Source organism: Salmo salar, chromosome ssa12, assembly GCF_905237065.1.
Source record: "Salmo salar chromosome ssa12, Ssal_v3.1, whole genome shotgun sequence".
Lineage (NCBI taxonomy): Eukaryota > Metazoa > Chordata > Actinopteri > Salmoniformes > Salmonidae > Salmo > Salmo salar.
Genome location: NC_059453.1, coordinates 97883588 through 97910872, shown reverse-complemented (window position 1 = coordinate 97910872; position 27285 = coordinate 97883588). Strand labels below are relative to the sequence as shown.

Below are 27285 nucleotides of genomic sequence, written 5' to 3'. Positions count from 1 at the left end.
CCTCACGTTGTACAGCGCCATATTTTCCGTTCCATCCTAAAAGGAAACCCAGAGGGTTTTTCGTTTTTCTTGTAATAAAAATACCATAATATTAATCAAATTATTTAAGCAAAATTTCTGAAAATCAGTTCCATATACTATGTTCTTACAAAAAAGGTTTTACATTTAGTTGGTAGAGCATGGTGTTTGCAACGCCAGGGTTGTGGGTTCGATTCCCACGAGGGGCCAGTGCAATTTTTTTATTTTTTTAAATGCATGAAATTAAATGTATGCATTCACTACTGTAAGTCGCTCTGGATAAGAGCGTCTGCTAAATGACTAAAATGTAAATGTAAATTCTCTAGTACAGCCACTATTGAAGGCTATCAAATGCTTCTCAAAGATGCCCTCTAGTGGTCAAACTACCACTAACTACCATTAATGGTACCAGTGGTTGGCACTTAAATAACGTGCCAAAGCAAATCCGCGACACCACGCAAGCTGGGACACAGTACCCTGCAACCTTTTAAAGGACGAACTATTGTATACGGTGCTGTGTGTTCATAAACTGAAGACTGAAGTTACATCGGATTTATTAAGACCCCAGGCATTCTACACACCACACACTGCCCCCGCTGAGTGGAAGGATTTACTACACAACAGCAAGAGCGTCAGGACGTTTGATTAACTGGTCTCCCTCAGCATCCCAGAGACAGGAGCGAATGAGAGTTTACATGATTTTTTTCCCCCCTGATCTTCTTCAGACCTGAATCTCCTAGACAGCCGTGTGTGTGTGTGTGTGTGTGTGTGTGTGTGTGTGTGTGTGTGTGTGTGTGTGTGTGTGTGTGTGTGTGTGTGTGTGTGTGTGTGTGTGTGTGTGTGTGTGTGTGTGTGTGTGTGTGTGTGTGTGTGTGCGTGTATCATCTGGTTTGAATAAAGCTGTCTCCAGTCAGATGTGGTTCCGCCCACCGCTTCTTATACTCACTGAGATAAAACTGTTTTCACTGAGATAAAACTGTTTTCACTGAGATAAAACTGTTTTCACTGAGATAAAACTGTTTTCACTGAGATAAAACTGTTTTCACTGAGATAAAACTGTTTTCACTGAGATAAAACTGTTTTCACTGAGATAAAACTGTTTTCACTGAGATAAAACTGTTTTCACTGACTCTCAAAGATCAAAACTTTCCCAGCATTGCTATTCTTTGATGCCACTAACTGCTTAGAGAGAGTTAAGACGCTCATTTAGCTTTTCAGACTGTATAGCAACTGTTTTCATTTCATTTGAACCTTTATTCAGGTTACTCCGGTAGAGATTCATAAAAACAAGAAGATGATCTGAATCTCTAAATAATGATCTAATGATCTGATTAAGACGGCAGCAGTCAGCAACATGTCCAATCAACATGCTGGCCATTATAATTGTACTGAATTTACAGAGAGAAGCAGAGAGAGAGAGAAGCAGAGAGAGATAAGCAGAGAGAGAGAAAGAAAGAAAGCTAATGAGCGGGAGAGAACGAAAGAGAGAGAGAAGCCAGCACTTAAATTTACAAGCTCTTTTCTGTGAGCACTGACTTGTTTTGTTTCTATGGTGACCTGGCCTTACACAGCTGACTGGTGTAACAGGGCTGATATACAATTATACTGAAGGGAGGGAGAGAAGGAGAAGAGAGAAAAGGAGTGAGAGAGGAAGAGGAGAGGGACAGGGCGAGAGAGAGTGAGGCAGAGGAGAGGGACGGAGAGAGAGAGAGAGTGGCAGAGGAGAGGGACGGGGAGAGAGAGAGAGAGAGAGAGAGAGAGGAGAGGGACAGGGCGAGAGAGAGAGTGAGGCAGAGGAGAAGGACGGGGAGAGAGAGAGGGAGAGAGGCAGAAGAGAGGGACAGGGTGAGAGAGAGAGAGAGAGAGAGAGAGAGAGGCAGACGAGAGGGATGGAGTGAGAGAGAGAGAGAGAGAGGCAGAGGGGATGTATCTACTGTATTATTTGATGTTTTGAATGTTCAGTAATACAACTAAATGAACATCCTCCTCTGTGTCCTTAAGGAGACATGGGTGGGCTGTATTAACAGAACATCCTCCTCTAAGGAGACGTTTCAAACCTTTTTTGCGGAAACTTAAAAGGGGTCAAGATTTCATTCATCAGGCCTTTCTTAATTCCTTTATTCACATGAAAGTGGAAGAGATCTGAGAGGGTTTATGACCTCTTCACAACTACAAAGAAAGTAGAGAGAGAGAGAGAGAGAGAGAGAGAGAGAGAGAGAGAGAGAGAGAGAGAGAGAGAGAGAGAGAGAGAGAGAGAGAGAGAGAGAGAAGCAAGGTTCCATGACAAAGCCACCACCCACAGAGAAATTAACCTGTACACAAACAGACCCCACAGAGCCCCAGGACAGCAACACAATTAGACCCAACCAAATCATGAGAAAGCAAAAAGATCATTACTTGACAATTTGCTAAGAATTAACAAAAGAAACTGAGCAAACTAGAATGCTATTTAGCCCTAAACAGGGAGCACACAGTGGCAGAATCCTTGACCACTGTGACTGACCCAAACTTCAGGAAAGCTTTGACAATGTTCAGACTCAGTGAGCATAGCCTTGCTATTGAGAGAGGCCGCCGTAGGCAGACCTGGCTCTCAAGAGAAGACATGTGCACACTGCCCACCAAATGAGGTGGAAACTGAGCTGCGCTTTCTAACCTCCTGCCAAATATATGACCATATTAGAGACACATATTTCCCTCAGATTACAGAGATCCACAAATAATTAAAAAACAAACCAAACATCGACTGCCCTCGACCAACACAAAAACATCCTGTGGCGGACTGCACTAGCATCGAATAGTCCCCGCGATATGCAACTGTTCAGGGAAGTCAGGAACCAATATACTCAGTCAGTTAGCAAAGCTAGATTTTTCAAACAGAAATTTCCTGTAGCGCTAACTTCAAAAGGTTTTGGGACACTGTAAAGTCCATGGAGAATAAGAGCACCTCCTCCCAGCTGCCCACTGCACTGAGGCTAGGTAACACGGTCAACACAGATAAATCCATGATAATCGAGAATTTCAACAAGCATTTCTCTACGGCTGGCCATGCTTTCTTCCTGGCTACCCCATCCACGACCAACAGCTCCGCACCCCCCACAGCTACTTGCCCAAGCCTCCCCAGCTTCTCCTTTACCCAAATCCAGATAGATGATGTTCTGAAAGTGCTGCAAAACCTGGACCAAATAAATCAGCTGGGCTAGACAATCTGGACCCTCTCTTTCTAAAATTATCCGCCGCCATTGTTGCAACCCCTATTACCAGTCTGTTCAACATCTCTTTCGTATCGTCCGAGATCCCTAAAGATTGGAAAGCTGCCGCGGTCATCCCCCTCTTCAAAGGGGGTGACACTCTAGACCCAAACTGTTACAGACCTATATCCATCCTGCCCTGCCTTTCTAAGGTCTTCGAAAGCCAAGTTAACAAACAGATCACTGACCATTTCGAATCCCACCGTACCTTCTCCGCTGTGCAATCCGGTTTCTGAGCTGATCACGGGTGCACCTCAGCAACGCTCAAGGTCCTAAACGATATCATAACCGCCATCGATAAAAGACAGTACTGTGCAGCCGTCTTCATCGACCTGGCCAAGGCTATCGACTCTGTCAATCACCGTATTCTTATCGGCAGACTCAACAGCCTTGGTTTCTCAAATGACTGCCTCACCTGGTTCACCAACTACTTCACAGACAGAGTTCAGTGTGTCAAATCGGAGGGCATGTTGTCTGGACCTCTGGCAGTCTCTATGGGGGTACCACAGGGTTCAATTCTCGGGCTGACTCTTTTCTCTGTATATATCAACGATGTCGCTCTTGCTGCGGGTGATTCCCTGATCCACCTCTACGCAGACAAAACCATTCTGTATACATCTGGCCCTTCTTTGGACACTGTGTTAACAATCCTCCAAACGAGCCTCAATGCCATACAACACTCCTTCCGTGGCCTCCAACTGCTCTTAACCTGTTGGGTCTAGGGGGCAGCATTTGCACGTCTGGATAAAAAAAATGTACCCGATTTAATCTGGTTACTAATCCTACCCAGTAACTAGAATATGCATATACTTATTATATATGGATAGAAAACACTCTAAAGTTTCCAAAACTGTTTGAATGGTGTCTGTGAGTATAACAGAACTCATTTGGCAGGCAAAACCCTGAGACATTTTCTGACAGGAAGTGGATACCTGATGTGTTGTATTGACTTTAAAGCTATCCCATTGAAAGACACAGGGGTTTAGGAATATTTTGGCACTTCCTATTGCTTCCACTAGATGTCACCAGCCTTTACAAAGTGTTTTGAGTCTTCTGGAGGGAGATCTGACCGAACAAGAGCCATGGAACGGTGATGTCCCATTAGACACCTGGCGCGCTACTTCATGTTGGGTACCCTCGTTCCAATACGTTATAAAAGGCTATGCATTCGTCCACCTTGAATATTATTCATGTTCTGGTTAAAAAGGCCCTAATGATTTATGCTATACAACGTTTGACATGTTTGAACGAACGGAAATATATTTTTTCCCCTCGTTCATGACGAGAAGTCCGGCTGGCTTACATCATGTGCTAACGAGACGGAGATTTTTGGACATAAATGATGAGCTTTTTTGAACAAAACTACATTCGTTATGGACCTGTGATACCTGGAAGTGACATCTGATGAAGAGAATCAAAGGTAATGGATTATTTACATAGTATTTTCGATTTTAGATCTCCCCAACATGACGTCTAGTCTGTATCGCAACGCGTATTTTTCTGGGCACAGTGCTCAGATTATTGCAAAGTGTGATTTCCCAGTAAGGTTATTTTTAAATCTGGCAAGTTGATTGCGTTCAAAAGATGTAAATCTATAATTCTTTAAATGACAATATAATATTTTAACAATGTTTTCTAATTTTAATTATTTAATTTCTGACGCTGACTTGACTGCCGGTTATTGGAGGGAAACGATTTCCTCAACATCAATGCCATAGTAAAACGCTGTTTTTGTATATAAATATGAACTTGATAGAACTAAAAATGCATGCATTGTCTAACATAATGTCCTAGGAGTGTCATCTGATGGAGATTGTAAAAGGTTAGTGTATCATTTTAGCTGGTTTTATGGTTTTGGTGACCCTGTCTTTGACTTGACAAAACATTACACACAACTCTTGTAAATGTACTGTCCTAACATACTCTAAATTTATGCTTTCGCCGTAAAACCTTTTTGAAATCGTAAAACGTGGTTAGATTAAGGAGATGTTTATCTTTCAAATGGTGTAACATAGTTGTATTTTTGAAAAATTTGAATTTTGACATTTATTTGGATTCAAATTTGCCGCTCTTGAAATGCACCTGCTGTTGATGGAGTGCACCACAGGTGGCACGCTAGCGTCCCACCTAGCCCCAAGAGGTTAAACGCTAGTAAAACTAAATGTATGCTTTTCAACCGATCACTGCCTGCACCTGCCCGCCTAACATCACTACTCTGGACGGTTCTGACTTAGGATATGTGACGCAAGTAAAACTAGAATACGTGGACAACTACAAATACCTGGGTGTCTGGTTAGAGTGTAAAGTCTCCTTCCAGACTCACATTAAGCATCTCCAATCCAAAATTAAATCTAGAATCGGCTTCCTATTTCGCAACAAAGCCTCCTTCACTCATGCTGCCAAACATACACTCATTAACCTGTTAGGGCTAGGGGGAAGTATTTGCACGGCTGGATAAAAAAATGTACCCGATTTAATCTGGTTACTAATCCTACCCAGTAACTAGAATATGCATATACTTATTATATATGGATAGAAAACACTCTAAAGTTTCTAAAACTGTTTGAATGGTGTCTGTGAGTATAACAGAACTCATTTGGCAGGCAAAACCCTGAGACATTTTCTGACAGGAAGTGAATACCTGATGTGTTGTATTACCTTTAAACCTATGCCATTGAAAAACACAGGGGCTGAGGAATATTTTGGCACTTCCTATTGCTTCCACTAGATGTCACCAGCCTTTACAAAGTGTTTTGAGTCTTCTGGAGGGAGATCTGACCGAACAAGAGCCATGGAACGATGATGGCCCATTAGACACCTGGCGCGCGAGTTCATGTTGGGTACCCTCGTTCCAATACGTTATAAAAGAGAATGCATTCGTCCACCTTGAATATTATTCATGTTCTGGTTAAAAAAGGCCCTAATGATTTATGCTATACAACGTTTGACATGTTTGAACGAACGTAAATATATTTTTTCCCCTCGTTCATGACGAGAAGTCCGGCTGGCTTAGATCATGTGCTAACAAGACGGAGATTTTTGGACATAAATGATGAGCTTTTTTGAACAAAACTACATTCGTTATGGACCTGTGATACCTGGAAGTGACATCTGATGAAGAGAATCAAAGGTAATGGATTATTTACATAGTATTTTCGATTTTAGATCTCCCCAACATGACGTCTAGTCTGTATCGCAACGCGTATTTTTCTGGGCGCAGTGCTCAGATTATTGCAAAGTGTGATTTCCCAGTAAGGTTATTTTTAAATCTGGCAAGTTGATTGCGTTCAAGAGATGTAAATCTATAATTCTTTAAATGACAATATAATATTTTACCAATGTTTTCTAATTTTAATTATTTAATTTGTGGTGCTGACTTGACTGCCGGTTATTGGAGGGAAACGATTTCCTCAACATCAATGCCATAGTAAAACGCTGTTTTTGGATATAAATATGAACTTGATAGAACTAAAAATGCATGCATTGTCTAACATAATGTCCTAGGAGTGTCATCTGATGGAGATTGTAAAAGGTTAGTGCATCATTTTAGCTGGTTTTATGGTTTTGGTGACCCTGTCTTTGAATTGACAAAACATTACACACAACTCTTGTAAATGTACTGTCCTAACATACTCTAAATTTATGCTTTCGCCGTAAAACCTTTTTGAAATCGTAAAACGTGGTTAGATTAAGGAGATGTTTATCTTTCAAAGGGTGTAAAATAGTTGTATGTTTGAAAAATTTGAATTTTGACATTTATTTGGATTCAAATTTGCCGCTCTTGAAATGCACCTGCTGTTGATGGAGTGCACCACGGGTGGGACGCTTGCGTCCCACCTAGCCCATAGAGGTTAAACTGACCATCCTACCGATCCTTGATTTCGGCGATGTCATTTACAAAATAGCCTCCAACACTCTACTTAACAAATTGGATGCAGTCTATCACAGTTCCATCTGTTTTGTCACCAAAGCCCCATATAGCACCCAGCACTGCGACCTGTATGCTCTCGTCGGCTGGCCGTCGCTACATATTCGTCGTCAAACCCACTGGCTCCACGTCATCTATAAGTCTTTGCTAGGTAAAGCTCCACCTTTTCTCAGCTCACTGGTCACCATAACAACACCCACCCGTAGCACGCGCTCCAGCAGGTATATCTCACTGGTCATCCCCAAAGCCAACACCTCCTTTGGCCGCCTTTCCTTCCAGTTCTCTGCTGCCAATGACTTGAACGAATTGCAAAAATTGCTGAAGTTGGAGACTTATATCTCCCTCACTAACTTTAAGCATCAGCTATCTGAGCAGCTTACCGATCGCTGCAGCTGTACACAGCCCATCTGTAAATAGCCCATCCAATCTACCTATCTCATCCCCATATTGTTTTTATTAACTTTTTTGCTCATTTGCACACTAGTATTTCTACTTGCACATCATCATCTGCACATCTATCACTCCAGTGTTCATTTTCTAAATTGTAATTACATCACTACTATTGGCCTATTTATTGCCTTACCTCCTTACGCCATTTGCACACACTGTATATAGACTTTTCTATTGCGTTATTGACTGTAAGTTTGTTTATTCCATGTGTAACTCTGTGTTGTTGTTTGTGTCGCACTGCTTTGCTTTATCTTGGCCAGGTCACAGTTGTAAATGAGAACTTGTTCTCAACTGGCCTACCTGGTTAAATAAAGGTAAAATAAAATAATATTTTTTTTTATCAAGTTTCAAATTTGTTTGGTGAAATACCGCAGTGTGCAATCACAGCAGAAAGATTTGTGACCCATGAGAAAAGGGCAACTAGTGGAGCACAAATAACATTGTGAATATAACCCATATATATACTGTTTTTCTTCAACTATTTGCACAGTTACAATATTGATAACAAAACATTTGAATTTTCTATATTTCTGAAAACCAGTGCAATGTTTTTGTTCTGTTGTTTATTTCACTTGCTTTGGCAATTTAAAGAAAGGTTTACCATGTCAATGAAGTCCCTTTGAATTGAGTTTAATTGAGATAGAGAGAGAGAGAGAGAGAGAGAGAGAGAGAGAGAGAGAGAGAGAGAGAGAGAGAGAGAGAAAGTGTGTGTGAGAGAGAGAGAGAGAGAGAGAGCTAAAGGGAAGAGTATATATATATATTTGTATAGTGCATTCGGAAAGTATTCAGACCCCTAGACTTTTTCTACATTTTGTTACGTTACAGCCGTATTCTAATATTGATTAAATAGTTTTTTTTCTTCTAATCAATCTATACACAATAATGACTCAACCCCATAATGACAAAGCAAAAACACGTTTTTTTTATTTTTGGCTTTAAAAAAAAAAATATTCAGACCCTTTAGTCAGTACTTTGTTGAATAATCTTTGGCAGCGATTGCAGATTCAAGTCTTCTTGGGTATGACGCTACAAGCTTGGCACACCTGTATTTAGGGAGATTCTCCCATTCTTCTTTGCAGAGCCTGTCAAGCTCTGTCAGGTTGGATGGGGAGCATCGCTGCACAGCTGTTTTCAGGTCTCTCCAGAGATGTTCAATCGGCTTCAAGTCCGGGCTCTGGCTGGGAAACTCAAGGATATTCAGAGACTTGTCAAATCAAATAAAGTTTTATTGGTGACAAATGGTTAGATATGTATGAGTATGTAAGATATGTAAACATTATTAAAGTGGCATTATTAAAGTGACTAGTTATCCATTTATTAAAACCTCTTAACCTGATTCCACTACTCAGCTGTTCACACCTGATTCCACTACTCAGCTGTTCACACCTGATTCCACTACTCAGCTGTTCACACCTGATTCCACTACTCAGCTGTTCACACCTGATTCCACTACTCAGCTGTTCACACCTGATTCCACTACTCAGCTGTTCACACCTGATTCCACTACTCAGCTGTTCACACCTGATTCCACTACTCAGCTGTTCACACCTGATTTCACTACTCAGCTGTTCACACCTGATTCCACTACTCAGCTGTTCACACCTGATTCCACTACTCAGCTGTTCACACCTGATTCCACTACTCAGCTGTTCACACCTGATTCCACTACTCAGCTGTTCACACCTGATTCCACTACTCAGCTGTTCACACCTGATTCCACTACTCAGCTGTTCACACCTGATTCCACTACTCAGCTGTTCACACCTGATTCCACTACTCAGCTGTTCACACCTGATTTCACTACTCAGCTGTTCACACCTGATTCCACTACTCAGCTGTTCACACTTGATTCCACTACTCAGCTGTTCACACCTGATTCCACTACTCAGCTGTTCACACCTGATTCCACTACTCAGCTGTTCACACCTGATTCCACTACTCAGCTGTTCACACCTGATTCCACTACTCAGCTGTTCAACCTGATTTCACTACTCAGCTGTTCACACCTGATTCCACTACTCAACTGTTCACACTTGATTCCACTACTCAGCTGTTCACACCTGATTCCACTACTCAGCTGTTCACACCTGATTTCACTACTCAGCTGTTCACACCTGATTCCACTACTCAGCTGTTCACACCTGATTCCACTACTCAGCTGTTCACACCTGATTCCACTACTCAGCTGTTCACACCTGATTCCACTACTCAGCTGTTCAACCTGATTTCACTACTCAGCTGTTCACACCTGATTCCACTACTCAGCTGTTCACACTTGATTCCACTACTCAGCTGTTCACACCTGATTCCACTACTCAGCTGTTCACACCTGATTCCACTACTCAGCTGTTCACACCTGATTCCACTACTCAGCTGTTCACACCTGATTCCACTACTCAGCTGTTCACACCTGATTCCACTACTCAGCTGTTCACACCTGATTCCACTACTCAACTGTTCACACCTGATTCCACTACTCAGCTGTTCAACCTGATTTCACTACTCAGCTGTTCACACCTGATTCCACTACTCAACTGTTCACACCTGATTCCACTACTCAGCTGTTCACACCTGATTCCACTACTCAACTGTTTTTATACTACCTTGTTGCCCATGGCACAGGGTAATACTGAACGTATTATTAAGAAACACTATCTTACCTCTGAGTGTATGAACAATACTCCACCACCTATTCTGCCTTCTTCTTTTGATGATTTAGTTGATAACTTTAATAGTAAATTACAGGCAACCATTGCTGCCAAACGCTCCTGTAAAATTCTAAAAGGACACATCCAAAATGGAGATTCCCTTGGATGAGTGAGGAAACTAATCAACTAAAGAGAAACTGCTGAAAGGCGGAAGTGTAGAATGTCAAAGTTGCATTTCCATTATGATATTCTGAGAGAGCACCATGGCATATATAACAAGGCCATTAGAAATGCCTGATGGGCTCATTTTACTAACTCACTATTCAGAATAATAAGAGAGAGCTCTTCTCCACCGTTGGATGGCCTGATAAATCCTAACCCCCCTCAAACCTATGTGAACTTTCCTCCACATCTAAATGATGATGAGTTCACTGCACATTTCGGAGGTACGATAACCAACATTAGGCTGGCTATCAGCCAAGCAAGACCTGATGAGAAGTTTGATGATATGAGCCCTAGTCTACCACGCAAAAAACACTATGGAGTTTTTTTCCCTGGTTGTCACAGACATGCTCAGGAAAGTGACATAACAACTTAGGTATAGAGGACTACGTCCCAGGTATAGAGGACTACATCCCAGGTATATAGGACTACGTCCCAGGTATATAGGATTACATCCCAGGTATATAGGACTACATCCCAGGTATAAGTGACATAACAACTTAGGTATAGAGGACTACGTCCCAGGTATAGAGGACTACATCCCAGGTATATAGGACTACGTCCCAGGTATATAGGACTACGTCCCAGGTATATAGGACTACGTCCCAGGTATATAGGACTACATCCCAGGTATATAGGACTACATCCCAGGTATAAGTGACATAACAACTTAGGTATAGAGGACTACATCCCAGGTATAGAGGACTACATCCCAGGTATATAGGACTACGTCCCAGGTATATAGGACTACATCCCAGGTATATAGGACTACATCCCAGGTATAAGTGACATAACAACTTAGGTATAGAGGACTACGTCCCAGGTATATAGGACTACGTCCCAGGTATATAGGACTACGTCCCAGGTATATAGGACTACATCCCAGGTATAAGTGACATAACAACTTAGGTATAGAGGACTACGTCCCAGGTATAGAGGACTACATCCCAGGTATATAGGACTACGTCGCAGGTATAGAGGACTACGTCCCAGGTATATAGGACTACATCCCAGGTATATAGGACTACATCCCAGGTATAAGTGACATAACAACTTAGGTATAGAGGACTACGTCCCAGGTATAGAGGACTACATCCCAGGTATATAGGACTACGTCCCAGGTATATAGGACTACGTCCCAGGTATATAGGACTACATCCCAGGTATATAGGACTATATCCCAGGTATATAGGACTACATCCCAGGTATAGAGGACTGCGTCCCAGGTATATAGGACTACATCCTAGGTATATAGGACTACATCCCAGGTATATAGGACTACATCCCAGGTATATAGGACTACGTCCCAGGTATAGAGGACTACGTCCCAGGTATAAAGGACTACGTCCCAGGTATATAGGACTACGTCCCAGGTATAGAGGACTACGTCCCAGGTATAGAGGACTACGTCCCAGGTATAAAGGACTACGTCCCAGGTATATAGGACTACGTCCCAGGTATATAGGACTACGTCCCAGGTATAAAGGACTACGTCCCAGGTATATAGGACTACATCCCAGGTATATAGGACTACGTCCCAGGTATAGAGGACTACGTCCCAGGTATATAGGACTACGTCCCAGGTATATAGGACTACATCCCAGGTATAGAGGACTACGTCCCAGGTATAGAGGACTACGTCCCAGGTATATAGGACTACATCCCAGGTATATAGGACTACGTCCCAGGTATAGAGGGCTACGTCCCAGGTATATAGGACTACGTCCCAGGTATATAGGACTACGTCCCAGGTATAGAGGACTACGTCCCAGGTATAGAGGACTACGTCCCAGGTATAGAAGACCAAGTCCCAGGTATATAGGACTACATCCCAGGTATATAGGACTACATCCCAGGTATATAGGACTACGTCCCAGGTATATAGGACTACATCCCATGTATATAGGACTACGTCCCAGGTATATAGGACTACATCCCAGGTATATAGGACTACGTCCCAGGTATAGAGGACTACGTCCCAGGTATAAAGGACTACGTCCCAGGTATATAGGACTACGTCCCAGGTATATAGGACTACATCCCAGGTATAGAGGACTACGTCCCAGGTATAGAGGACTACGTCCCAGGTATAAAGGACTACGTCCCAGGTATAAAGGACTACGTCCCAGGTATAGAGGGCTACGTCCCAGGTATATAGGACTATGTCCCAGGTATATAGGACTACGTCCCAGGTATAGAGGACTACGTCCCAGGTATAGAGGACTACGTCCCAGGTATAGAAGACCAAGTCCCAGGTATATAGGACTACATCCCAGGTATATAGGACTACATCCCAGGTATATAGGACTACATCCCAGGTATATAGGACTACGTCCCAGGTATATAGGACTACATCCCATGTATATAAGACTACGTCCCAGGTATATAGGACTACATCCCAGGTATATAGGACTACGTCCCAGGTATATAGGACTACGTCCCAGGTATATAGGACTACGTCCCAGGTATTTTCGGACTACGTCCCAGGTATATAGGACTACGTCCCAGGTATACAGGACTACATCCCAGGTATACAGGACTACGTCCCAGGTATAAAGGACTACGTCCCAGGTATATAGGACTACGTCCCAGGTATAGAGGACTACGTCCCAGGTATATAGGACTACATCCCAGGTATATAGGACTACATCCCAGGTATATAGGACTACATCCCAGGTATAAGTGACATAACAACTTAGGTATAGAGGACTACGTCCCAGGTATATAGGACTACATCCCAGGTATATAGGACTACATCCCAGGTATATAGGACTACGTCCCAGGTTTATAGGACTACGTCCCAGGTTTAAAGGACTACGTCCCAGGTTTAAAGGACTACGTCCCAGGTATATAGGGCTACGTCCCAGGTTTAAAGGACTACGTCCCAGGTATAGAGAATCAATAGGACTATGGGAAAGTGACAGCCGTATTACTTAGTCTCTTCTAACATGGCTAACATATCATGGTTCGTAACTACTGCGATGGTATATTTAAGTATTCTGTATGTATTCTGAAAAGCGCTTTAAACATCCCATGTGGGTCAGGCTAGCAGATAATCCTACCGGCCCACAGGAACCTCTAACACTAGAGAGTCAGAAGGGCTATTAATCTGATCCATATATTTTAGTCTCTTCCAACATGGTTTTCTAAATTCCGCCACAGGCCTGTTTAGTAGATCAGTCCGGCTCTGGTGTCTGTTAACACGTGTCCTCTGATCTAGTCTACTGTTAGTACTGATCCTCCCTGGCCGAGCCCTGCCCCTGGCGCCAGATTACATTACTGTCTCAGGCTTCCTTCCTTCCTGAGATAGACGGAGAGAGGGACTGTATAGACAGAGGATCAAGTTACAGGGAGGGGGAGATGACTGGAAGTGGGTATTCCTGTATTCCGTCCTCTTGTCATTCCAATGGGATGGGTATTTCTGTAGGGATGGGTATTTCTGTATTCTGTCCTCTTGTCATTCAGAATCAGAATCAGCTGTATTCACCAAGAACATTTGCACATACTAGTGATAGACAACATACTCAGAATGTTACCTGGTGATATGGTGCTGCTAGACAACACACTCAGAATGTTACCTGGTGATATGGTGCTGCTAGACAACACACTCAGAATGTTACCTGGTGATATGGTGCTGCTAGTGATAGACAACATCCTCAGAATGTTACCTGGTGATATGGTGCTGCTAGACAACACACTCAGAATGTTACCTGGTGATATGGTGCTGCTAGTACAACACACTCAGAATGTTACCTGGTGATATGGTGCTGCTAGACAACATCCTCAGAATGTTACCTGGTGATATGGTGCTGTATAGACAACACACTCAGAATGTTACCTGCTGATATGATGCTGTAGACAACATCCTCAGAATGTTACTTGGTGATATGGTGCTGCTAGACAACATCCTCAGAATGTTACCTGGTGATATGGTGCTGCTAGTGATAGACAACACACTCAGAATGTTACCTGGTGATATGGTGCTGTAGACAACATCCTCAGAATGTTACCTGGTGATATGGTGCTGATAGACAACATACTCAGAATGTTACCTGGTGATATGGTGCTGCTAGACAACATACTCAGAATTTTACCTGGTGATATGGTGCTGTTAGTGATAGACAACATACTCAGAATGTTACTTGGTGATATGGTGCTGCTAGACAACATACTCAGAATGTTACATGGTGATATGGTGCTGTTAGTGATAGACAACATCCTCAGAATGTTACCTGGTGATATGGTGCTGCTAGACAACATACTCAGAATGTTACCTGGTGATATGGTGCTGTTAGACAACACACTCAGAATGTTACCTGGTGATATGGTGCTGTTAGTATCAACCCTTCTTTCTTACAACACACTCAGAATGTTACCTGGTGATATGGTGCTGCTAGACAACATACTCAGAATGTTACCTGGTGATATGGTGCTGCTAGACAACACACTCAGAATGTTACCTGGTGATATGGTGCTGTTAGTGATAGACAACATCCTCAGAATGTTACCTGGTGATATGGTGCTGCTAGTGATAGACAACATACTCAGAATGTTACCTGGTGATATGGTGCTGCTAGACAACATACTCAGAATGTTACCTGGTGATATGGTGCTGCTAGTGATAGACAACATACTCAGAATGTTACCTGGTGATATGGTGCTGCTAGACAACACACCCAGAATGTTACCTGGTGATATGGTGCTGTTAGTGATAGACAACATCCTCAGATTGTTACCTGGTGATATGGTGCTGCTAGTGATAGACAACACACTCAGAATGTTACCTGGTGATATGGTGCTGTAGACAACATCCTCAGAATGTTACCTGGTGATATGGTGCTGATAGACAACATACTCAGAATGTTACCTGGTGATATGGTGCTGCTAGACAACATCCTCAGAATTTTACCTGGTGAAATGGTGCTGTTAGTGATAGACAACATACTCAGAATGTTACTTGGTGATATGGTGCTGCTAGACAACATACTCAGAATGTTACCTGGTGAAATGGTGCTGTTAGTGATTGACAACATCCTCAGAATGTTACCTGGTGATATGGTGCTGCTAGACAACATACTCAGAATGTTACCTGGTGATATGGTGCTGTTAGACAACACACTCAGAATGTTACCTGGTGATATGGTGCTGTTAGTGATAGACAACATCCTCAGAATGTTACCTGGTGATATGGTGCTGTTAGACAACACACTCAGAATGTTACCTGGTGATATGGTGCTGCTAGACAACATACTCAGAATGTTACCTGGTGATATGGTGCTGCTAGACAACACACTCAGAATGTTACCTGGTGATATGGTGCTGTTAGTGATAGACAACATCCTCAGAATGTTACCTGGTGATATGGTGCTGCTAGACAACATCCTCAGAATGTTACCTGGTGATATGGTGCTGCTAGACAACATACTCAGAATGTTACCTGGTGATATGGTGCTGCTAGTGATAGACAACACACTCAGAATGTTACCTGGTGATATGGTGCTGCTAGACAACACACCCAGAATGTTACCTGGTGATATGGTGCTGCTAGTGATAGACAACATACTCAGAATGTTACCTAGTGATATGGTGCTGCTAGACAACACACCCAGAATGTTACCTGGTGATATGGTGCTGCTAGTGATAGACAACATACTCAGAATGTTACCTGGTGATATGGTGCTGTTAGTGATAGACAACATCCTCAGAATGTTACCTGGTGATATGGTGCTGCTAGACAACATCCTCAGATTGTTACCTGGTGATATGGTGCTGCTAGACAACATACTCAGATTGTTACCTGGTGATATGGTGCTGTAATAGACAACATCCTCAGATTGTTACCTGGTGATATGGTGCTGCTAGTGATAGACAACACACTCAGAATGTTACCTGGTGATATGGTGCTGTTAGACAACACACTCAGAATGTTACCTGGTGATATGGTGCTGCTAGTGATAGACAACATACTCAGATTGTTACCTGGTGATATGGTGCTGCTAGTGATAGACAACACACTCAGAATGTTACCTGGTGATATGGTGCTGTTAGACAACATCCTCAGATGTTACCTGGTGATATGGTGCTGTTAGTGATAGACAACACACTCAGAATGTTACCTGGTGATATGGTGCTGCTAGACAACATCCTCAGAATGTTACCTGGTGATATGGTGCTGCTAGACAACATACTCAGAATGTTACCTGGTGATATGGTGCTGATAGACAACATCCTCAAATTCTTACCTGGTGATATGGTGCTGCTAGTGATAGACAACATCCTCAGAATGTTACCTGGTGATATGGTGCTGATAGACAACATCCTCAGATTGTTACCTGGTGATATGGTGCTGCTAGACAACACACTCAGAATGTTACCTGGTGATATGGTGCTGTTAGTGATAGACAACACACTCAGAATGTTACCTGGTGATATGGTGCTGCTAGACAACATCCTCAGAATGTTACCTGGTGATATGGTGATGCTAGACAACATACTCAGATTGTTACCTGGTAATATGGTGCTGCTAGTGATACAACATCCTCAGAATGTTACCTGGTGATATGGTGCTGCTAGACAACATCCTCAGAATGTTACCTGGTGATATGGTGCTGCTAGTGATACAACATACTCAGAATGTTACCTGGTGATATGGTGCTGCTATACAACACACTCAGAATGTTACCTGGTGATATGGTGCTGCTAGTGATAGACAACACACTCAGAATGTTACCTGGTGATATGGTGCTGTTAGACAACATCCTCAGAATGTTACCTGGTGATATGGTGCTGCTAGACAACATACTCAGAATGTTTCCTGGTGATATGGTGCTGCTAGACAACACACTCAGAATGTTACCTGCTGATATGGTGCTGTTAGTGATAGACAACATCCTCAGAATGTTACCTGGTGATATGGTGCTGCTAGACAACATCCTCAGAATGTTACCTGGTGATATGGTGCTGCTAGACAACACACTCAGAATGTTACCTGGTGTTATGGTGCTGCTAGTGATAGACAACACCCTCAGAATGTTACCTGGTGATATGGTGCTGTTAGACAACACACTCAGAATGTTACCTGGTGATATGGTGCTGCTAGTACAACATACTCAGAATGTTACCTGGTGATATGGTGCTGCTAGGACAACACACTCAGAATGTTACCTGGTGATATGGTGCTGTTAGTGTAGACAACATCCTCAGAATGTTACCTGGTGATATGGTGCTGCTAGACAACATCCTCAGAATGTTACCTGGTGATATGGTGCTGCTAGACAACATCCTCAGAATGTTACCTGGTGATATGGTGCTGCTAGTGATAGACAACATACTCAGAATGTTACCTGGTGATATGGTGCTGCTAGACAACACACCCAGAATGTTACCTGGTGATATGGTGCTGTTAGTGATAGACAACATACTCAGAATGTTACCTGGTGATATGGTGCTGCTAGACAACACCCTCAGATTGTTACCTGGTGATATGGTGCTGCTAGTGTAACAACATCCTCAGATGTTACCTGGTGATATGGTGCTGTTAGTGATAGACAACACCCTCAGAATGTTACCTGGTGATATGGTGCTGCTAGACAACATCCTCAGATTGTTACATGGTGATATGGTGCTGCTAGACAACATACTCAGAATGTTACCTGGTGATATGGTGCTGCTAGTGATAGACAACATACTCAGAATGTTACCTGGTGATATGGTGCTGCTAGTGATAGACAACACACTCAGAATGTTACCTGGTGATATGGTGCTGTTAGACAACACACTCAGAATGTTACCTGGTGATATGGTGCTGCTAGTGATAGACAACACACTCAGAATGTTACCTGGTGATATGGTGCTGTTAGACAACATCCTCAGATGTTACCTGGTGATATGGTGCTGTTAGTGATAGACAACACACTCAGAATGTTACCTGGTGATATGGTGCTGCTAGACAACATCCTCAGAATGTTACCTGGTGATATGGTGCTGCTAGACAACATACTCAGAATGTTACCTGGTGATATGGTGCTGATAGACAACATCCTCAAATACTTACCTGGTGATATGGTGCTGCTAGTGATAGACAACATCCTCAGAATGTTACCTGGTGATATGGTGCTGATAGACAACATCCTCAGATTGTTACCTGGTGATATGGTGCTGCTAGACAACACACTCAGAATGTTACCTGGTGATATGGTGCTGTTAGTGATACACAACACACTCAGAATGTTACCTGGTGATATGGTGCTGCTAGACAACATCCTCAGAATGTTACCTGGTGATATGGTGCTGCTAGACAACACACTCAGAATGTTACCTGTTGACATGGTGCTGCTAGACAACATCCTCAGAATGTTACCTGGTGATATGGTGAAGATAGACAACATCCTCAGATTGTTACCTGGTGATATGGTGCTGCTAGTGATAGACAACATCCTCAGAATTTTACCGGGTGATATGGTGCTGCTAGACAACATCCTCAGAATGTTACCTGGTGATATGGTGCTGCTAGTGATAGACAACATACTCAGAATGTTACCTGGTGATATGGTGCTGCTATACAACATACTCAGAATGTTACTTGATGATATGGTGCTGCTAGTGATAGACAACACACTCAGAATGTTACCTGGTGATATGGTGCTGTTAGACAACATCCTCAGAATGTTACCTGGTGATATGGTGCTGCTAGACAACATACTCAGAATGTTTCCTGGTGATATGGTGCTGCTAGACAACATACTCAGAATGTTACCTGGTGATATGGTGCTGTTAGTGATAGACAACATACTCAGAAAGTTACCTGGTGATATGGTGCTGCTAGTGATAGACAACACACTCAGGAAGTTACCTGGTGATATGGTGCTGTTAGTGATAGACAACATACTCAGAAAGTTACCTGGTGATATGGTGCTGCTAGTGATAGACAACACACTCAGAAAGTTACCTGGTGATATGGTGCTGCTAGTGATAGACAACACACTCAGAATGTTACCTGGTGATATGGTGCTGCTAGACAACACACCCAGAATGTTACCTGGTGATATGGTGCTGCTAGTGATAGACAACATCCTCAGAATGTTACCTGGTGATATGGTGCTGCTAGTGATAGACAACATCCTCAGAATGTTACCTGGTGATATGGTGCTGTTAGACAACACACTCAGAATGTTACCTGGTGATATGGTGCTGCTAGTGACAACACACTCAGAATGTTACCTGGTGATATGGTGCTGTTAGTGATAGACAACATCCTCAGAATGTTACCTGGTGATATGGTGCTGCTAGACAACATACTCAGAATGTTACCTGGTGATATGGTGCTGTTAGTGATAGACAACATACTCAGAATGTTACCTGGTGATATGGTGCTGTATGTAGACAACATACTCAGAATGTTACCTGGTGATATGGTGCTGCTAGACAACATACTCGGAATGTTACCTGTTGATATGGTGCTGCGAGACAACATACTCAGAATGTTACCTGGTGATATGGTGCTGCTAGACAACATACTCAGAATGTTATCTGGTGATATGGTGCTGCTAGACAACACACTCAGAATGTTACCTGGTGATATGGTGCTGTTAGACAACATACTCAGGATGTTACCTGGTGATATGGTGCTGCTAGACAACATACTCAGAATGTTACCTGGTGATATGGTGCTGCTAGTGATAGACAACATCCTCAGAATGTTACCTGGTGATATGGTGCTGCTAGACAACATACTCACAATGTTACCTGGTGATATGGTGCTGCTAGTGATAGACAACATTTACAGACAGAACACAGACAACAGAGTTTAAATAAAGTTCACCTACATTACATACAACTACTGTCGGTGGGATGAACACAGAGCTACAAGAGAATCAGTAGATATACAACTATACAGTGGGTATAGAGTTGATATACAGTGGATTATACGGTTGATATACAGTGGATTATAAAGTTGATATCCAGTGGATTATAAAGTTGATATACAGTGGGTTTCGAGTTGATATTCAGTGGATTATACGTTTGATATACAGTGGATTATAAAGTTGATATACAGTGGATTATAAAGTTGATATACAGAAGATTATAAAGTTGATATACAGTGGATTATAAAGTTGATATACAGTGGATCATATGGCTGATATACAGTGGATTATAAAGTTGATATACAGTGGATTATACGGCTGAAATACAGTGGATTATAAAGTTGATATACTATGGATTATACGGCTGATATACAGTAGATTATAAAGTTGATATACAGTGAATTATACGGCTGATATACAGTGGATTATATGGCTGATATACAGTGGATTATATGGCTGATATACAGTGGAAAATAAGGTTGATATACAGTTGATTAAAAGGATGATATACAGTGGATTATACAGTTGATATACAGTGGATTACACGGCTGATATACAGTGGATTATAAGGTTGATATACAGTGGATTATAAGGTTGATATACAGTGGATTATAACGTTGATATACAGTGGATTATAAAGTTGATATACAGGAGATTATAAAGTTGATATACAGTGGATTATAAGGTTGATATACAGTGGATTATAAGGTTGATATACATTGGGTTATACGGCTGATATACAGTGGATGCACAAATATACATTATTAGTATGAATTTATCTACATGCAGAGAGATGCAGAGAGATGAGTTCAATGCAGAATAGAACAGTTATTTAGTTATTTAGTAACATGGTTATATACAGGGAGTATGTGTGTGTGTTTGTGTGTGTGTGTGTGTGTGTGTTTGTGTGAATGTGTGTGTGTGTGTGTGTGTGTGTGTGTGTGTGTGTGTGTGTGTGTGTGTGTGTGTGTGTGTGTGTGTGTGTGTGTGTGTGTGTGTGTGTGTGTGTGTGTGTGTGTGTGTGTGTGTGTGTATATATATGTTTGTGAGGCTTTACAGTCCCCGCTGTTCCTTAAGGTGTATTTTTATCTGTTTTTCAATCTAATTTTACTGCTTGCATCAGTTACATGATGTGGAATGTAGTCATGGCTCTATGTAGTACTGTGCACCTCCCATAGTCTGTTCTGGACTTGGGGACTGTGAAGAGACCTCTGGTGGCATGTCTTGTGGGGTATGCTTGGGGTGTTTGAGCTGTGTGCCAGTAGTTTAAACAGACAGCTCGGTGCATTCAGCAAGGCAATACCTCTCATAAATACAAGCAGTGATGCAGTCAATCTCTCCACCACGCTGAGCCAAGAGAGATTGACATGCATATATTGTTAATATTACCTCCCTGTGTACATCCAAGGGCCAGCCGTGCTGCTTTGATCTAACCAATTGCAATATCCCTAAGTCCATCTTTGTGGCACTTGACCATATGATTGGACAGTAGACCAGGTGCAACAAAACTAGGGCCTGTAGGACCTGCCTTGTTGATAGTGTTGTTAAGAAGGTAGAAACTAGGGTCTGTAGGACCTGCCTTGTTGATAGTGTTGTTAAGAAGGTAGAAACTAGGGCCTGTAGGACCTGCCTTGTTGATAGTGTTGTTAAGAAGGTAGAAACTAGGGCCTGTAGGACCTGCCTTGTTGATAGTGTTGTTAAGAAGTTAGAGCAGCGCTTTATTATGGACAGACGTCTCCCCATCTTACCTTCTGTTGTATCAAAAAAAATGTACCATGACAGTTGCTCAATTTCCTAATTATTCATTTACAATATTTAGGTTTCAGTGAATGATTTGTCCCAAATACAATGCTTTTGAACATGTTTAGGACCAGATTATTTCCTTACATTTACATTTTAGTCATTTAGCAGATGCTCTTATCCAGAGCGACTTAAGGTAGTGAATGCATACATTTGATACATGTTTTTCTCCGTACTGGTCCCCCGTGGGAATCGAACCCACAACCCTGGCGTTGCAAACAGCATGCTCTACCAACTGAGCCACACGGAACCTGACAGCCATTCTGAAACTAACTGCATTTCTTTAAGCTGAAAGTATGTTGTGTATTTGTTAATAGTAAAATATCTGGTCAAACACCATTTTTTTTCTCCAAAAGTTTACTAAGGGTTGGTATCAGGCTTATTGGTCGGCTGTTTGAGCCTGTAAAGGTTGTTTTGCTATTATTGGGTAGCGGAATGACTTTTGCTTCCCTCCAGGTCTGGAAGCACCCACTTTCCTGTAGGCTGAAATAGAAATGGCAACATAGTCCACTATCATCCTCAGTCATTTTCTATCCAAGTAGTCAGACCCAGATAGATTGCCATTGTTGATAGACAACAATAATAGTAGCTAGAAGCTGTTCAGGGTCCTGTTGGTTCCAGACTTGGTGCATCGGTACCGCTTGCCGTGCGCTAGCACAGAGAACAGTCTATGGCTAGGGTGGCTGGAGTCGGGTGACTTGTAGTTGCCGTACCAGGCGGTAACGTAGCCAGTCAGGATGCTCTCGATGGTGCAGGTGTAGAACTTTGTGAGGATCTGAAGGCCCGTGACAAATATTTTCATTCTCTTGAGGGTGGATGTGTTGTTGCCTACCCTCGCCGCTTGGGGGTGGCCGGTCAGGAAGTCCAGGATCCACTTGCAGAGGGGGAAGGTGATCAGTCCCAGGGTCCTGAGCTTGAAGGTGACTATAGTATTGAATGCTAAGCTTTAGTCTATGAACAGCTGACCCCTGGTCAACTGTAAGTGTTGTTATTGTGAAGTGGAAACGTCTAGGAGCAACAAGGGCTCAGCCGTTAAGTGGTAGGCCACACAAGCTCACAGAATGGGACCACCGAGTACTCGTTGCAACACTCCACTACCGAGTTTCAAACTGCCTCTGGAAGCAACGTCAGCACAATAACTGTTTGTCTGGGGGCTTCATCACATGGGTTTCCATGGACGAGCAGGATTGGTGTAAAGCTCCCCGCCATTGGACTGTGGACTCAGTGGAAACACGTTCTCTGGAGTGATGAATCACGCTTCACCATCTGGCAGTCTGACGGACGAATTTGGGTTTGGAGGATGCCAGGAGAACACTACCTGCCCCAATGCATAGTGACAACTGTAAAGTTTGGTGGAGGAGGAATAATGGTCCTGGGCTGTTATTCATGGTTTAGGCCCCTTAGTTCCAGTGAAGGGAAATCTGAACGCTACAGCAATACAATGACATTCTAGATGATTCTGTGCTTCCAACTTTGTGGCAACAGTTTGGGGAAGGCCCTTTCCTCTTTCAGCATGACAATGCCCCCGTGCACAAAGAGAGGTCCATAAAGAAATGGTTTATCGAGATTGGTGCGGAAGAACTTGACTGGCCTGCACAGAGCCATGACCTCATCACCATCGAACACCTTTTGGGATGCGAGCCAGCCCTAATCGCCCAACATCAGTGCCCGACCTAACAAATGCTCTTGTGGCTGAATGGAAGCAAATCCCAGCAGCAATGTTCCAACATCTAGTGGAAAGCCTTCCCAGAAGATTGGACTCTGTTACAGCAGACCAACTCCAGTTTAATGCCCATGATTTTGGAATGAGATGTTGGACGAGCAGTAGTCCACATACTTTTGGCGATGTAGTGTATGTACTCCTTTCGTCCAAGAGGGTGAGGGCAGCAATAGAGATATCTGTGAGTCTGCCTTTTAAGCATTTCCTGGCTACAGATGTGAGTTCTACAGGGCGATAGTCATTTAGGCAGGTTACCTTGGTGTTCTTGGGCACAGGGACTATGGGTGGTCTGCTTGAAACATGTAGGTATTACAGACTCTGTCAGGGAGAGGTTGAAAATGTCAGTGAAGACCCTTTGCCATCTGGTCAGCTCGCAGTACACGTTCTGGTAATCCGACTGCAGTAACGCAGAACGTCCAGAGAATCCGACTGGCTGAAGTAGAAATGTTTAATCCAAAATCGAGGTTAGTGATCTCTTTCTTGATGTCCAGAAGTCTGTTTTCAGTCATAGGAAATGATGGCAGAGATGTTATGCACACAAAAAAAAAGTTAAGATCAACAACCAAGAAATAAAACAGCTGCTATTCACTTCCATCTTATCCTTCAGAGTGTTTGTTCACACAAAGATGGGGGAGACTTTGGGCGTCTGACTCCTCTTTCTCTGAGGATCTTTGGTAGAATCAGGGATTTTTCTGCCATTTAAATCCTAGATCGGGACGCCTAAGAGTTTTATCGGGCCGCCTAAGAGTTTTATCGGGCCGTCTAAGAGTTTTATCGGGCCGCCTAAGAGTTTTATCGGGCTGTCTAAGAGTTTTATCGGGCCGCCTAAGAGTTTTATAGGGCCGTCTAAGAGTTTTATCGGGACGCCTAAGAGTTTTATCGGGACGCCTAAGAGTTTTAACGGGCCGCCTAAGAGTTTTAACGGGCCGCCTAAGAGTTTTATCGGGCCGTCTAAGAGTTTTATCGGGCCGCCTAAGAGTTTTATCGGGCCGCCTAAGAGTTTTATCGGGCCGCCTAAGAGGTTTATCGGGCCGCCTAAGAGTTTTATCGGGCCGCCTAAGAGTTTTATAGGGCCGTCTAAGAGTTTTAACGGGCCGCCTAAGAGGTTTATCGGGCCGCCTAAGAGTTTTATCGGGCCGCCTAAGAGTTTTGTCGGGCCGTCTAAGAGTTTTATCGGGCCGCCTAAGAGTTTTATCGGGCCGTCTAAGAGTTTTATCGGGCCGCCTAAGAGGTTTATCGGGCCGCCTAAGAGGTTTATCGGGCCGCCTAAGAGTTTTATCGGGCCGCCTAAGAGTTTTATCGGGCCGTCTAAGAGTTTTAACGGGCCGTCTAAGAGTTTTATCGGGCCGTCTAAGAGTTTTATCGGGCCGTCTAAGAGTTTTATCGGGACGCCTAAGAGTTTTATCGGGCCGTCTAAGAGTTTTATCGGGCCGTCTAAGAGTTTTAACGGGCCGTCTAAGAGTTTTATCGGGCCGTCTAAGAGTTTTATCGGGCCGTCTAAGAGTTTTATCGGGCCGTCTAAGAGTTTTATCGGGCCGCCTAAGAGTTTTATCGGGCTGTCTAAGAGTTTTATCGGGCCGCCTAAGAGTTTTATAGGGCCGTCTAAGAGTTTTATCGGGACGCCTAAGAGTTTTATCGGGACGCCTAAGAGTTTTAACGGGCCGCCTAAGAGTTTTAACGGGCCGCCTAAGAGTTTTATCGGGCCGTCTAAGAGTTTTATCGGGCCGCCTAAGAGTTTTATCGGGCCGCCTAAGAGTTTTATCGGGCCGCCTAAGAGGTTTATCGGGCCGCCTAAGAGTTTTATCGGGCCGCCTAAGAGTTTTATAGGGCCGTCTAAGAGTTTTAACGGGCCGCCTAAGAGGTTTATCGGGCCGCCTAAGAGTTTTATCGGGCCGCCTAAGAGTTTTATCGGGCCGTCTAAGAGTTTTATCGGGCCGCCTAAGAGTTTTATCGGGCCGTCTAAGAGTTTTATCGGGCCGCCTAAGAGGTTTATCGGGCCGCCTAAGAGGTTTATCGGGCCGCCTAAGAGTTTTATCGGGCCGCCTAAGAGTTTTATCGGGCCGTCTAAGAGTTTTATCGGGCCGTCTAAGAGTTTTATCGGGCCGTCTAAGAGTTTTATCGGGACGCCTAAGAGTTTTATCGGGCCGTCTAAGAGTTTTATCGGGCCGTCTAAGAGTTTTAACGGGCCGTCTAAGAGTTTTATCGGGCCGTCTAAGAGTTTTATCGGGCCGTCTAAGAGTTTTATCGGGCCGTCTAAGAGTTTTATCGGGACGCCTAAGAGTTTTATCGGGCCGTCTAAGAGTTTTATCGGGCTGCCTAAGAGTTTTATCGGGCCGTCTAAGAGTTTTATCGGGCCGCCTAAGAGTTTTATCGGGCCGTCTAAGAGTTTTATCGGGCCGTCTAAGAGTTTTATCGGGCTGCCTAAGAGTTTTATCGGGCCGCCTAAGAGTTTTATCGAGCCGTCTAAGAGTTTTATCGGGCCGTCTAAGAGTTTTATCGGGCCGTCTAAGAGTTTTATCGGGCCGCCTAAGAGTTTTATCGGGCCGCCTAAGAGTTTTATCGGGCCGCCTAAGTTTTATCGGGCCGTCTAAGAGTTTTATCGGGCCGCCTAAGAGTTTTATAGGGCTGCCTAAGAGTTTTATCGGGCCGCCTAAGAGTTTTATCGGGCCGCCTAAGAGTTTTATCGGGCCGTCTAAGAGTTTTATCGGGCCGCCTAAGAGTTTTATCGGGCCGTCTAAGAGTTTTATCGGGCCGCCTAAGAGTTTTATCGGGCCGCCTAAGTTTTATCGGGCCGTCTAAGAGTTTTATCGGGCCGCCTAAGAGTTTTATCGGGCCGTCTAAGAGTTTTATCGGGCCGCCTAAGTTTTATCGGGCTGCCTAAGAGTTTTATCGGGCCGCCTAAGAGTTTTATCGGGCCGTCTAAGAGTTTTATCGGGCCGTCTAAGAGTTTTATCGGGCCGTCTAAGAGTTTTATCGGGCTGCCTAAGAGGTTTATCGGGCCGTCTAAGAGTTTTATCGGGCCGCCTAAGAGTTTTATCGGGCCGTCTAAGAGTTTTATCGGGCCGTCTAAGAGTTTTATCGGACCGTCTAAGAGTTTTATCGGGCTGCCTAAGAGGTTTATCGGGCCGTCTAAGAGTTTTATCGGGCCGCCTAAGTTTTATCGGGCTGCCTAAGAGTTTTATCGGGCCGCCTAAGAGTTTTATCGGGCCGTCTAAGAGTTTTATCGGGCCGTCTAAGAGTTTTATCGGGCCGTCTAAGAGTTTTATCGGGCTGCCTAAGAGGTTTATCGGGCCGTCTAAGAGTTTTATCGGGCCGCCTAAGAGTTTTATCGGGCCGCCTAAGAGTTTTATCGGGCTGCCTAAGAGTTTTATTGGGCTGCCTAAGAGTT

At 43.4% G+C, this 27285-nt stretch overlaps 1 protein-coding gene across 1 annotated transcript; it reads left to right on the top strand.

Annotated features, from left to right (window-relative positions):
- The first annotated feature begins 24235 nt into the window (after positions 1-24235).
- LOC123725664 (extensin-like) lies at positions 24236-27070 on the top strand. Its single transcript, XM_045692151.1, has 3 exons — positions 24236-24262; positions 24608-26469; positions 26761-27070. The coding sequence occupies exons 1-3, from the start codon at positions 24236-24238 to the stop codon at positions 27068-27070; spliced, it is 2199 nt and encodes a 732-aa protein (XP_045548107.1).
- Positions 27071-27285: the final 215 nt, after the last annotated feature.

Coding starts and splice junctions, on each gene's coding strand:
- LOC123725664 (XM_045692151.1), top strand. CDS start 24,236: ATGTCAGTGAAGACCCTTTGCCATCTG. Junction 24,263..24,607: donor TGAAGACCCTTTGCCATCTG/GTCAGCTCGCAG, acceptor TTTAAATCCTAG/ATCGGGACGCCTAAGAGTTT. Junction 26,470..26,760: donor AGTTTTATCGGGCCGCCTAA/GTTTTATCGGGC, acceptor GGGCCGCCTAAG/TTTTATCGGGCTGCCTAAGA.